The sequence below is a fragment of the Taudactylus pleione genome, unplaced genomic scaffold (assembly GCF_031769625.1).
Source record: "Taudactylus pleione unplaced genomic scaffold, aTauple2 ptg001987l, whole genome shotgun sequence".
In the NCBI taxonomy this organism is placed as follows: Eukaryota; Metazoa; Chordata; class Amphibia; order Anura; family Myobatrachidae; genus Taudactylus; species Taudactylus pleione.
In genome coordinates, this window is record NW_028286383.1 from 1,188,775 (window position 1) to 1,204,677 (window position 15,903).

General features: G+C 46.2%; 1 protein-coding gene across 1 annotated transcript in view; it reads right to left on the bottom strand.

The window, feature by feature from the left end:
- Nucleotides 1-15,903, bottom strand: part of LOC148435882 (cytochrome P450 4B1-like) — a 337,638-nt gene that overhangs the window by 58,491 nt on the left and 263,244 nt on the right. Inside the window, exons 4-6 of the mRNA XM_088465384.1 lie at nucleotides 11,897-12,024; nucleotides 4,436-4,560; nucleotides 3,709-3,860 (exon numbers count right to left, since the gene is read on the bottom strand). Of these exons, the coding sequence (XP_088321510.1) occupies nucleotides 3,709-3,860; nucleotides 4,436-4,560; nucleotides 11,897-12,024 (405 nt within the window). The remainder of the gene's footprint in view (nucleotides 1-3,708; nucleotides 3,861-4,435; nucleotides 4,561-11,896; nucleotides 12,025-15,903) is intronic.

Sequence of the window (15,903 nt, forward strand, 5' to 3'; positions counted from 1 at the left end):
TGCGTTCCACCCCTCCCCCGCTACTGCACTCTCATATTGTTCTTTGCGACACAGTGCTCTGCTGGATTCAGCAACCCAAACCAGACCAGTTGGGTAGGGGTCGCTGGATGCCTGAGATCCTATCCGGAGGAGGGGATCTGTCTGGAACTTCTGTGCTCACTGTATCTTGGATGCTGCCTTCCTATTGCGGGAGAATGGCTTATGCATGTGGATGGTTCCCCTCTCACTAAATTCCAATTTAGGTCGGTTTTCAATAGTTGTATCTGGCATATAGAGCTTTCCACCTCAGAGTTCGGCACCCATTCTTTTAGAATTGGTGCAGCGACTTTTGCAGCTTCTTCATGTCTTTCCTCACAGGAGTTCCAGTTGCTGGAATGATGGAGGTACAATGCCTTTCGGAAATATATACGTGTGTAATCTTGATTTTTGTTGACTTGAGTGCTCCAGCCAACTCAGCACCTTTTTAGGTGGGGGTCTCGAGGGATTTAGCCCTGTTTTTTGCCCTGCATTGGACTCTGATTGGCTAAAAGAAGAAAGTGAATAAAATGGTAAAAAATTAAAAGATCCAGTAGGTTTTTACCTCGGGTCAAGTCCTCCTTCTCCCACTATCTCACCCCTCCTCCTGCTGTCATAGTCTATATAGTTACTCGTACACATGTATTTATTTCTGTATTGCAGGTGGTTTCCTGGATTCTAAGCCCATTTGGCTTGTTGGATACTCATTTTTTTTTTTTTTTTTTGGGGCTGGTCAATCCCGCTTTGCTTCAGATGCCTCTATTTTTCCTCAGTGGGATAGTGTAGATGGTTGGGGCATAGAGGTATGCGTTGGGAAGCATTGTTCCCCTGTCTACAGATGTTGCAGATTAATTTGGGTCTCCTGGCATTTTAGTGATTCACATAGGTGGGAATGATATGTGCCATAAAGTCTCTCGAGTTGAGGCACGCCATTTTACGTGGTTTGGAGGAGGTGGCGAGGCTTTGGCCCGATTTTGTCATTGTGTGGCCTGACATTATTGCTAGACTTTCATATAGGTGTAAGTACAGTAGTACCGGGGTTGACAAGGCCAGAATAAAGTGAATAAATGGGTGGCCAAAAGTGTTTTGGACATGGTTGGCTTGGTGGTGCATCACCCTTTAATCAGGGTTCAGGATGCCCATTTTTTTTTTTTGCAGGGATGGGGTTCACCTCATGGAGGAAAGGATTTTTTTTTTTGTTCAGAGAGTATTTGTTCGGTGTTGGTGAGTTAGGTGGTATAATGGCGGGCCTGCTTCCATAATGGGAAACATATGTGTGATGGGAAAGAATGGCAGTCTAATATGCATCCATCTTGATGCAGTATGAGTGGTGCGCTCCCCTTCAATGCACTGGATAAGCTGATTTTATCTTACTGGGGCCAGCTGCCCCTCATGACAGAGGGCCAAATAGTGCATTGGCATGGGGGTTGGATACCGCCTCACTTGCTTAAGAGTTGGCTCTTGCAAGTATTTATTCACTCTTAACCTTGAGTTGGCATACTGTAGTTGGCCCTAGTAAAAGTCAAGTGGGCATCGGTTCTGCCATTCTTTCCTTTTCCACCATACTCTTTATTGTACAAATAAATAAAGCTGACCATGATTTTTTAAGTCGCATATACAGTATACTTGGTCTGTGCTTTATTTTAACAAAGTGTTGGATAAGAAGCTTATGGTTTTAATACATCTGCCAATAGGGAGTTTTAAATGTAGGGTCTGATTCTGAGTTTCTGTAATTCCAAATGCAGAAACTCAGGGGAACCATTCATATCCATTTTTTTTTTTTTAAGCAATCCCTTATTATCCTATTGTTATGGACAATCCGCTACATCAATAATAACTAAAAAAATAAAGCATAAAATTAAAGAGTAGAAAAGATGTTTCACAGAGCTAGATCTAATGAGTCTTTTATACATTTCTACTTCATCTTCCTGAACATCAATAAAGAATAGATAATCACGGGATCATTGATATTATATTAGGGGCTCTTTCAGTGCTAGGAGTGAAGTTTTGCTTTCTACACATGATATTTTTGAACTATTTTTGGAAGATGCATTTTACTCTATAGCTCATACAGTATCACCGTTCCCCCACCCACCCCAGGATTCTTAACTGGCACCAGTCAAACCAGCTTCTGGCCCATTACCTGTATGATCGGGAGTTATACTGCAGGCACCTGATACACTGACTGAGGAGCCCCTGGCCCATTACCTGTATGATCGGGAGTTATACTGCAGGCACCTGATACACTGACTGAGGAGCCCCTGGCCCATTACCTGTATGATCGGGTTATACTGCAGGCACCTGATACACTGACTGAGGAGCCCCTGGCCCATTACCTGTATGATCGGGTTATACTGCAGGAACCTGATACACTGACTGAGGAGCCCCTGGCCCATTACCTGTATGATCGGGAGTTATACTGCAGGCACCTGATACACTGACTGAGGAGCCCCTGGCCCATTACCTGTATGATCGGGAGTTATCCTGCAGGCACCTGATACACTGACTGAGGAGCCCCTGGCCCATTACCTGTATGATCGGGAGTTATTCTGCAGGCACCTGATACACTGACTGAGGAGCCCCTGGCCCATTACCTGTATGATCGGGAGTTATACTGCAGGCACCTGATACACTGACTGAGGAGCCCCTGGCCCATTACCTGTATGATCGGGTTATACTGCAGGCACCTGATACACTGACTGAGGAGCCCCTGGCCCATTACCTGTATGATCGGGAGTTATACTGCAGGCACCTGATACACTGACTGAGGAACCCCTGGCCCATTACCTGTATGATCGGGTTATACTGCAGGCACCTGATACACTGACTGAGGAGCCCCTGGCCCATTACCTGTATGATCGGGAGTTATACTGCAGGCACCTGATACACTGACTGAGGAGCCCCTGACCCATTACCTGTATGATCGGGAGTTATCCTGCAGGCACCTGATACACTGACTGAGGAGCCCCTGGCCCATTACCTGTATGATCGGGAGTTATCCTGCAGGCACCTGATACACTGACTGAGGAGCCCCTGGCCCATTACCTGTATGATCGGGAGTTATACTGCAGGCATCTGATACACTGACTGAGGAGCCCCTGACCCATTACCTGTATGATCGGGAGTTATCCTGCAGGCACCTGATACACTGACTGAGGAGCCCCTGGCCCATTACCTGTATGATCGGGAGTTATACTGCAGGCATCTGATACACTGACTGAGGAGCCCCTGGCCCATTACCTGTATGATCGGGAGTTATACTGCAGGCATCTGATACACTGACTGAGGAGCACCTGGCCCATTACCTGTATGATCGGGAGTTATACTGCAGGCACCTGATACACTGACTGAGGAGCCCCTGGCCCATTACCTGTATGATCGGGAGTTATACTGCAGGCACCTGATACACTGACTGAGGAGCACCTGGCCCATTACCTGTATGATCGGGAGTTATACTGCAGGCACCTGATACACTGACTGAGGAGCACCTGGCCCATTACCTGTATGATCGGGTTATACTGCAGGCACCTGATACACTGACTGAGGAGCCCCTGGCCCATTACCTGTATGATTGTGAGTTATCCTGCAGGCACCTGATACACTGACTGAGGAGCCCCTGGCCCATTACCTGTATGATTGTGAGTTATCCTGCAGACACCTGATACACTGACTGAGGAGCCCCTGGCCCATTACCTGTATGATTGTGAGTTATCCTGCAGGCTTTCCGGAAGAGATAACCATGAGGACTGAGGTTAAATATGGTGTTGTTGTGGTAAGGGAAGCACCGAAGCCGCAGATTGGCAAAGTATGAGAGGTCAAACACTGCTCGGATATAGTCATTCTCACTGGAGGAAACACAAGAGAATAGTAATGTATAGACATATGGGATTCTTCTCTCAGTGTTCTCTGAAAACTCCCCTCTTCAGAAAGCTTATCAGATTCCAGAACCGCCCACCTAACCTTTTATAGCTCCCTATCTAACGCTTCTTACAGTATACACCGATCACATCTTCTCTTTCTTCAATGTAACATCCTTCTAACCCTAGGCCAACTTTCCAGTGTGATTGCAGATGTTCTTGGTGGGCTGTATAATCCAATCGGGCTGGACCAATTTGCAATATATAGCACCTATCCTTGTGTATCAACACCTATTTCCCTATAGATTGTAAGCTTGCGAGCAGGGCCCTCTTACCCGTATGTATGTATGTATGTATGCCTTGTATGTATGTATGTATGTATGTATGTATGTGTGTATGTGTTTTACAACCCAGTATAATGTTAATGTTGATTCAAATTGTAATGCGTGACGGAATTTGCTGCGCTATATAAGAAACTGTTAATACATAAATAAATGATTCTAGCTGTAATACCCCAACGTACGGAGCAATGTGACTGGCAGATGAAGTATTGCTGCTCTCACCTGTCAGTCTGGCAGTTGCTGTTGTAGCTGAAGGCGCATTTCATGATACTATCCAGGGCCATGAGGCTGACATGCTGGAAAAGCTCCACAGACTTCTGCCTCCTGATCAGCTTCTCCCAATGATCCTGGTGAGAGAGGAAGAAGCGACAATGAAGCAAAGTACAGCGGCCTCAGCTAGATCCTTCTCCGCATCGCCATATTTTACCATTTATACTGCACACCAATCTAGTGTTCTATGGTCCTCATTCAGACCCACTCAGGTCGATGGTGAGGGCCTGCGCACGTGCAGCGCTCGCACTGCGCATGCGCAAGCCCCGGAGCAAGTGACAAACGCACTCGCTTTGGGGCTCGCTACAAAAGGGGCGGCTGTCGACAGTTCGCCCCGTTTTGTAGGCGGGGGTGGACAACGCCTGCCATTTGTGGTCGGGTCTACAGATATCACCAGTGATGTCAGTAGGGTGCTTCCTGTTCTGTTAGAGCAGGAAGTTACCTGGGGCTTGAGGTAGACAAGACCCTACCGCAAGGGTCTCGTCGCATGCCCCGCGGGTAACGATGATCTTGACCATCACCCAGTGGCTTGCTAAAGCTGTGGGTGGTAACCCACAGCTTAGCGAGCGGCCAGGTAGTCGCCTTTCAAAAGAAAAGTGGCCTTTCAGAGCGAGCGTTCACTTTTTGCGAGCGGCTCTGAATGAGATCCTATATCCTGAACATCACTATACGGCTACCTACATAATAAATATAATTGCTGCGGGGTGATAGCTCATGTAGTGTTGCTGGCAGAGAAGTAGTTACACAGGGCCTCATGTTTCAGAACTGAGCAGATTTAGGGACAAATTTCAGGAATCAGACCAAAAAAGAGGTTCTTGCATGGCTACCCAGGCCTCAGGCCCATCACCTGCATGGTTACACAGGCCTCAGGCCCATCACCTGCATGGCTACACAGGCCTCAGGCCCATCACCTGCATGGTTACACAGGCCTCAGGCCCATCACCTGCATGGTTACACAGGCCTCAGGCCCATCACCTGCATGGTTATACAGGCCTCAGGCCCATCACCTGCATGGTTACACAGGCCTCAGGCCCATCACCTGCATGGTTACACAGGCCTCAGGCCCATCACCTGCATGGTTACACAGGCCTCAGGCCCATCACCTGCATGGTTACACAGGCCTCAGGCCCATCACCTGCATGGTTACACAGGCCTCAGGCCCATCACCTGCATGGTTACACAGGCCTCAGGCCCATCACCTGCATGGCTACACAGGCCTCAGGCCCATCACCTGCATGGCTATACAGGCCTCGGGCCCATCACCTGCATGGCTATACAGGCCTCAGGCACATCACCTGCATGGTTACACAGGCCTCAGGCACATCACCTGCATGGCTATACAGGCCTCGGGCCCATCACCTGCATGGTTACACAGGCCTCAGACACATCACCTGCATGGTTACACAGGCCTCAGGCCCATCACCTGCATGGTTACACAGGCCTCGGGCCCATCACCTGCATGGTTACACAGGCCTCGGGCCCATCACCTGCATGGTTACACAGGCCTCGGGCCCATCACCTGCATGGTAACACAGGCCTCGGGCCCATCACCTGCATGGTAACACAGGCCTCGGGCCCATCACCTGCATGGTAACACAGGCCTCGGGCCCATCACCTGCATGGTAACACAGGCCTCGGGCACATTACCTGCATGGTTACACAGGCCTCGGGGACATCACCTGCATGGTTACACAGGCCTCGGGGACATCACCTGCATGGTTACCCAAGCCTTTAGGATCTAAGCCAGCGCAGATAGGAAAAAAACACTTTTCTCCTGTCACCACCTACATGACTCCAATGCCCCACGTGGCCCATCCATTCACCTCATGGCCGGCTACTCCGAGTTCCGAAGCTCCATTACTAACCATTCCATGGGCATGCATATGCAGTATGAGAATCCTCTGCTTGTCAGGAGAGCTGCTGAGTATGCGACTGGTCAGACCTTACACAAGGGCAAGATGGCCGCTGGATGTGCATCAATATTACTGATATTTATGCAGGTAAGCGACGTCGTACGCATGTGAGAATGCAGCGCTGGGCGTCCTTATGCCCGGGTAATCTTTGGTACCATTAGCATAGTTATCTGTTTATCTCTGAATCAGGCCCTAGATGTCCTGAATGCCAGCCATCTGTTCCTGGTACATATTATCGTTGTTATACTGTAGATCTGCCAGCAGCTTGTTGTCTGATTTATCCAATTCTATGGGCCACAGTGTGTGGCAGTGATGCCCTATGTACTTTGTGGTGGTCATTGGAGTTCTCTATATTATATTTATATGGCACTCTTTACAATGTTCTCTGTAGTGTAGTGGTGGTCAGTTAGATGCTTGATGTACTATATGGCAGTCACTGCAATAATCTTTGTGTTATCTATGATACTAGTGTATGGGGACAGCGGCCATTTCAGGAGAGGAAGGTAAGCAGGAGACATCTGTGATACTAGTGTATGGGGACAGCGGGCCATTCCGGGAGAGGAAGGTAAGCAGGAGACATCTGTGATACTAGTGTATGGGGACAGCGGCCATTCCGGGAGAGGAAGGTAAGCAGGAGACATCTGTGATACTAGTGTATGGGGACAGCGGGCCATTCCGGGAGAGGAAGGTAAGCAGGAGACATCTGTGATACTAGTGTATGGGGACAGCGGCCATTCCGGGAGAGAAAGGTAAGCAGGAGATATCTGATAGTAGTGTATGAGGACAGCGGCCATTCTTGGAGAAGAAGGTAAGCAGGAGATATCTGTGATACTAGTGTATGGGGACAGCGGCCATTCCGGGAGAGGAAGGTAAGTAGGAGATATCTGTGATACTAATGTACAGTGTGGGGACAGCGGCCATTCCAGGAGAGGAAGGTAAGCAGGAGATATCTGTGATACTAGTGTATGGGGACAGCGGGCCATTCCGGGAGAGGAAGGTAAGCAGGAAATATCTGTGATACTAGTGTATGGGGACAGCGGGACATTCCGGGAGGGAGAGGTAAGTAGGAGATATCTGTGATACTAGTTTATGGGGATAGCGGGACATTCCGGGAGGGAAAGGTAAGTAGGAGATATGTGATACTAGTGTATGGGGACAGCGGGCCACTCTGGGAGAGGAAGGTAAGCAGGAGACATCTGTGATACTAGTGTATGGGGACAGCGGCCATTCCGGGAGAGAAAGGTAAGCAGGAGATATCTGTAATACTAGTGTATGAGGACAGCGCCCATTCTTGGAGAAGAAGGTAAGCAGGAAATATATGTGATACTATTGTATGGGGACAGCGGGCCAATCCGGGAGAGAGAGGTAAGCAGGAGATATCTGTGATACTAGTGTATGGGGACAGCGGCCATTCCGGGAGAGGAAGGTAAGTAGGAGATATCTGTGATACTAATCTACAGTATGGGGACAGCGGCCATTCCAGGAGAGGAAGGTAAGCAGGAGATATCTGTGATACTAGTGTATGGGGACAGCGGGCCATTCCAGGAGAGGAAGGTAAGCAGGAAATATCTGTGATACTAGTGTATGGGGACAGCGGGACATTCCGGGAGGGAGAGGTAAGCAGGAGACATCTGTGATACTAGTGTATGGGAACAGCGGGACATTCCGGGAGAGGAAGGTAAGCAGGAGACATCTGTGATACTAGTGTATGGGGACAGCGGCCATTCTGGGTGAAGAAGGTAAGCAGGAGATATCTGTGATACTAGTGTATGGGGACAGCGGCCATTCCGGGAGAGGAAGGTAAGTAGGAGATATCTGTGATACTAATGTACAGTATGGGGACAGCGGCCATTCCAGGAGAGGAAGGTAAGCAGGAGATATCTGTGATACTAGTGTATGGGGACAGCGGGCCATTCCGGGAGAGGAAGGTAAGAAGGAAATATCTGTGATACTAGTGTATGGGGACAGCGGCCATTCTGGGTGAAGAAGGTAAGCAGGAGATATCTGTGATACTAGTGTATGGGGACAGCAGGACATTCGGGAGAGGAAGGTAAGGAGGAGATATCTGTGATACTAGTGTATGAGGACAGCGGCCATTCTGGGAGAAGAAGGTAAGCAGGAGATATCTGTGATACTAGTGTATGAGGACAGCGGCCATTCTGGGAGAGAAAGGTAAGGAGGAGATATCTGTGATACTAGTGTATGAGGACAGCGGCCATTCTGGGAGAAGAAGGTAAGCAGGAGATATCTGTGATACTAGTGTATGAGGACAGCGGGCCATTCTGGGAGAGGAAGGTAAGCAGGAGATATCTGTGATACTAGTGTATGAGGACAGCGGGCCATTCTGGGAGAGGAAGGTAAGCAGGAGATATCTGTGATACTAGTGTATGGGGACAGCGGGCCATTCTGGGAGAGGAAGGTAAGAAGGAGATATCTGTGATACTAGTGTATGAGGACAGCGGCCATTCTGGGAGAAGAAGGTAAGCAGGAGATATCTGTGATACTAGTGTATGGGGACAGTGGGCCATTCCGTGAGAGAAAGGTAAGCAGGAGATATTTGTGATACTAGTGTATGAGGACAGCGGGACATTCCGGGAGAGGAAGGTTAGCAGGAGATATCTGTGATACTAGTGTATGAGGACAGCGGGACATTCCAGGAGAGGAAGGTAAGCAGGAGATATCTGTGATACTAGTGTATGGGGACAGCGGGCCATTCCGGGAGAGGAAGGTAAGCAGGAGATATCTGTGATACTAGTGTATGGGGACAGCGGGACATTCCGCCAGTGGTCGGTAACTAGGAGGGATGGTTAGGGTTAGGCACCACAGGGAGGGCTAGGGTGTAGATTAGTGTTAGAAAAAAGTGTGATATATTTTTGTGTCAACCTTTTGACTATGTCGACCTTTTGTACCTGTTGCCTGTCTACCAGTTGATGTCTACCTAGACACTGTCTACCTTTTCACTGTAGATCTTTTAATCCACACCCCACCAAAAGTGACATCACAGCTTTGCTCCTTCTTGGGTTTCATTAATAATTACCGTAGATTCTTGCCTAAGTGTGTAACAGCTCTGCACTCCGTACACCAGTTGCTCCAGTGGGGTCAGAAATAGGTGCAGTTCAAGGACTGTGAGCATGCTTTTACACAGGCAAAGGAATTGATTACGTTAGACATAGTGTTAACCCACTATGACCTGCAGCTTCCTGTTGGAGTGGCCTGTGATGCCTCAACTTACAGCACTGGAGCTGTTATGTCGCACACTAGGCTGGATGGACAGGAACATCCAATAGTCTTTGCATCTCGGTCCTTCTCCACGGCAGAACGTAACTCTGCACAGATCTACCCGGAGGCCTTAAGCATGGTTTGGGGTGTAAAATGGTTCAATCAGTATTTTATATGGAAAGAAATTCACTTTTATAACTGACCACCAACCGCTTTGTCCCTTTTTAACCCTTGGAAGGGCATTTCTGTCACTGCTGCTACACGGATGCAATGCTGGGTCCTAACTTTCATCGGATGTGTGAGTTGACATTTGATTCTGGCTCCTTTCTCTGGGGGTTACAGATCATCATGCCTGCCAAACTGCGAGGGAGGGTCTTGGAGGAATGCCATGTGTGCAGACAAAGGTACATTGCAACAAAAGACTTCCAATTTCTTGTTTGAACACCAGGATTATAATTCATGCCACAACCAATCAAACCTCAGTTACTACACTGTATGCTGTTCCTGGGTAGAGACCTCAGGTATAACTTGGATCTGATCAAGCCAGATATTTGCAGGTTGGTTCATAATAGCTCCTGGTCTTCATGACTGAGCACAGACACTACATCTGCAATAATGGACCCTATTCATCATCCTAAATGGACCAGTTACATACGTGGGAAAACAAGTTTCGGCATGTTTTAACTATTGGGCCATTTATAATAATTATGGGCCAAATGTTCAGCAAACTCTGGAAATGAAAGTTTTTGGGGTTTGCCTGCAGGAACAGATGACATTTTCAGATGATGGTTCCTGGACCCCTGGGATTTCAAAGAGGGATCCAATCAGACCCCTTCCGCTCCTTCACACTTACAGCATGAGCACAGCTGCTGGGAGTGATCTCAGATCATGCATTCAGTCAGCTGGGTCGGCAGTGCTAAGTAACACTTTTACTTCAGTCGCAGTGTTAGAAATTGCATGAAAAGCTGCTTTTCGGAGCAGATGTCCCCACTCAAAAGCCATATTGAACTGTTCTGGATTTTTGGTGTCCACAGCCTCAACTTGTGGTGGGTTGGATACTTAATCATCCCATCTCTGATGATGAATAGGCCCATAAGGCTCTTAGAGGGGAATTCAATATGAAACGTAAACTTCGCTGTCGAAGTTTACATTTCATATCGGAGTTTTTACCTGCGTTAAAGTATCGGGCGCACGCCTGCTTATCCCCGTATTCAATATGAAACTAACGAAAACGAGAGCCTGCGAAGTGGGATTTGCGTAAAGTTACGAAATTTTCCTTAAAAAAATTGTAGGACCCCCCCTAAAGTTGTAAAAACATGGGGGATCACTATGGGTACCCCCGTTTTAGCCTGCAAATGAAAGTCGGGGATTTAAATAGCCGCAGCAGGTGTTTTTTTCCCAACATTGAAGAAGTGATGCAGAAGAGCACTTAGGTTATTTTTTTTCATTTTTTGGGGGGTACATGAAAATGGGTACTAGCATATTTTTATGTCCCTAGAGTAAGTTTTTAAAAATTCTGCAACTATGCACCTGCCGCTAATAGCCTATTCTAGAATACACCTGCCGCTAATAGCCTATTCTAGAATACACCTGCCGCTAATAGCCTATTCTAGAATACACCTGCCGCTAATAGCCTATTCTAGAATGCACCTGCCGCTAATAGCCTATTCTAGAATGCACCTGCCGCTAATAGCCTATTCTAGAATACACCTGCCGCTAATAGCCTATTCTACAATACACCTGCCGCTAATAGCCTATTCTAGAATACACCTGCCGCTAATAGCCTATTCTAGAAAACACCTGCCGCTAATAGCCTATTCTAGAATACACCTGCCACATACTTGCAGAATAGCCCTGAACCTATTTCCCTATTTTTAAACACTTTTTTCCCATATTTTTTTTTTTTACCCCAATTTTTAAATTAATTTTTTCGGGTGTCCCTATTTTTTTTTTTTTTTGACACCGTTATTTTTAAAATGTCATTCCCAGGGGCGCAGGCTATTTTTTTTAAGCCTGCACACCTAAACCCCAATTCTGCACTTTTTTTCGCCACCTATTCCGTGGTGAAAAGTTATCCCTGTTTTTTTTCGAACCTGCGAAAAGTCTTTGAAATTGAATACAGTGTAAAACTAAAACCTGCGATAATGACATCATAGGTGTGATATTAACGCAAAAAATGGAGTTTTCGCTCCATATTGAATTCCCCTATTAGAGAGCTACACTGGTGAAATACATTATGTTGAGTGTGACTAAAGGTCTAGGTCAGCACAATAATTGTTACCAGCATCACTGCGGTAGAGTCAGACGTCAGCTTGACATAGGGTTTCAGGACATCATAGTGGAACCCGGGAGTCAGCAGCCTCCGATGTTGGAACCACTTGGGTCCAGATAACACCAGCAATCCTCTCCCTAAAATATTGGAAGATACTGTAAGTCATACAAATACTGGTTTAAAGTAAATAAAATAAAAAAAGTATGTGAGTATGTGTGTGCGTGTGTGTGTGTGTATATGTATATATATATATATATATATATATATATATATATATATATATATAATGTATGTATGTATGTCTCCCATATCCACAATACTTGGGACCAGGAGACTTTTGGTTAATGGAATATTCCGTATTTTGGAATAATTGCATATCATAATGAAATATCTTGGGAATGAGGCCCCAATATACATAAAGAATGCATTTATGTGTTATATTCACCTTATACACACAGCCTACAGGTCATTACATACAACTTATACACACACACAGCCTGCAGCTCATTCTATACACCTTATATACACACACACAGCCTGCAGCTCATTCTATACACCTTATACACACACACACAGCCTGCTGCTCATTCTATACACCTTATACACACACAGCCTGCAGCTCATTCTATACACCTTATACACACACAGCCTGCAGCTCATTCTATACACCTTATACACACACAGCCTGCAGCTCATTCTATACACCTTATACACACACAGCCTGCAGCTCATTCTATACACCTTCTATACACCTTATATACACACACACAGCCTGCAGCTCATTCTATACACCTTATACACACACACAGCCTGCAGCTCATTCTATACACCTTATACACACACACACACACAGCCTGCAGCTCATTCTATACACCTTATACACACACACACACACACAGCCTGCAGCTCATTCTATACACCTTATACACACACACACAGCCTGCAGCTCATTCTATACACCTTATACACACACACACATAGCCTGCAGCTCATTCTATACACCTTATATACACACACATAGCCTGCAGCTCATTCTATACACCTTATATACACACACACAGCCTGCAGCTCATTCTATACACCATATACACACACACAGCCTGCAGCTCATTCTATACACCTTATACACACATACAGCCTGCAGCTCATTCTATACACCTTATACACACACACAGCCTGCAGCTCATTCTATACACCTTATACACACACAGCCTGCAGCTCATCATATACACCTTATACACACATAGCCTGCAGCTCATTCTATACACCTTATACACACACAGCCTGCAGCTCATTCTATACACCTTATACACACACACAGCCTGCAGCTCATTCTATACACCTTATACACACACACAGCCTGCAGCTCATTCTATACACCTTATACACACACAGCCTGCAGCTCATCATATACACCTTATACACACATAGCCTGCAGCTCATTCTATACACCTTATACACACACAGCCTGCAGCTCATTCTATACACCTTATACACACACACACATAGCCTGCAGCTCATTCTATACACCTTATATACACACACACAGCCTGCAGCTCATTCTATACACCTTATACACACACAGCCTGCAGCTCATTCTATACACCTTATACACACACACAGCCTGCAGCTCATTCTATACACCTTATACACACACACAGCCTGCAGCTCATTCTATACACCTTATACACACACAGCCTGCAGCTCATTCTATACACCTTATATACACACAGCCTGCAGCTCATTCTATACACCTTATACACACAGCCTGCAGCTCATTCTATACACCTTATATACACACACAGCCTGCAGCTCATTCTATACACCTTATACACACACACAGCCTGCAGCTCATTCTATACACCTTATACACACACAGCCTGCAGCTCATTCTATACACCTTATACACACACACATAGCCTGCAGCTCATTCTATACACCTTATACACACACAGCCTGCAGGTCATTCTATACACCTTATACACACACACATAGCCTGCAGGTCATTCTATACACCTTATACACACACAGCCTGCAGGTCATTCTATACACCTTATACACACTCACAGCCTGCAGCTCATTCTATACACCTTATATATACACACACACAGCCTGCAGCTCATTCTATACACCTTATACACACACAGCCTGCAGCTCATTCTATACACCTTATACACACACACACAGCCTGCAGCTCATTCTATACACCTTATACACCCACAGCCTGCAGCTCATTCTATACACCTTATATACACACACACAGCCTGCAGCTCATTCTATACACCTTATACACACACACACACACACAGCCTGCAGCTCATTCTATACACCTTATACACACACACAGCCTGCAGCTCATTCTATACACCTTATACACACACAGCCTGCAGCTCATTCTATACACCTTATACACACACACAGCCTGCAGCTCATTCTATACACCTTATACACACACACACATAGCCTGCAGCTCATTCTATACACCTTATACACACATATAGCCTGCAGCTCATTCTATACACCTTATACACACACATAGCCTGCAGATCATTCTATACACCTTATACACACACACAGCCTGCAGCTCATTCTATACACCTTATACACACACATAGCCTGCAGCTCATTCTATACACCTTATACACACACACAGCCTACAGGTCATTACATACACCTTATACACACACATAGCCTGCAGCTCATTCTATACACCTTATACACACACATAGCCTGCAGCTCATTCTATACACCTTATACACACACACAGCCTGCAGCACATTCTATATACCTTATACACACACAGCCTGCAGCTCATTCTATACACCTTATACACACACAGCCTGCAGCACATTCTATATACCTTATACACACACAGCCTGCAGCTCATTCTATACACCTAATACACACACAGCCTGCAGCTCATTCTATACACCTTATATACACACACACAGCCTGCAGCTCATTCTATACACCTTATGCACACACACAAACACAGCCTGCAGCTCATTCTATACACCTTATGCACACAGCCTGCAGCTCATTCTATACACCTTATACACACCCACACAGCCTGCAGCTCATTCTATACACCTTATACACACACATAGCCTGCAGCTCATTCTATACACCTTATACACACACACAGCCTGCAGCTCATTCTATACACCTGATACACACAGCCTGCAGCTCATTCTATACACCTTATACACACACACATCCTGCAGCTCATTCTATACACCTTATACACACACACACATCCTGCAGCTCATTCTATACACCTTATACACACACACACAGCCTGCAGCTCATTCTATACACCTTATACACACACACACAGCCTGCAGCTCATTCTATACACCTTATACACACACACACAGCCTGCAGCTCATTCTATACACCTTATACACACACACACAGCCTGCAGCTCATTCTATACACCTTATACACACACAGCCTGCAGATCATTCTATACACCTTATACACACACACAAACACAGCCTGCAGCTCATTCTATACACCTTATACACACACACAGCCTGCAGCTCATTCTATAAACCTTATACACACACATAGCCTGCAGCTCATTCTATACACCTTATAAACACACACACAGCCTGCAGCTCATTCTATACACCTTATACACACACACACAGCCTGCAGCTCATTCTATACACTTTATACACACACACAGCCTGCAGCTCATTCTATACACCTTATACACACACACACTGCCTGCAGCTCATTCTATACACTTTATACACACACACAGCCTGCAGGTCATTCTATACACCTTATACACACACAGCCTGCAGCTCATTCTATACACCTTATATACACACACACAGCCTGCAGCTCATTCTATACACCTTATACACACACAGCCTGCAGCTCATTCTATACACCTTATACACACATAGCCTACAGCTCATTCTATACACCTTATACACCCACAGCCTGCAGCTCATTCTATACACCTTATATACACACATACTGCCTGCAGCTCATTCTATACACCT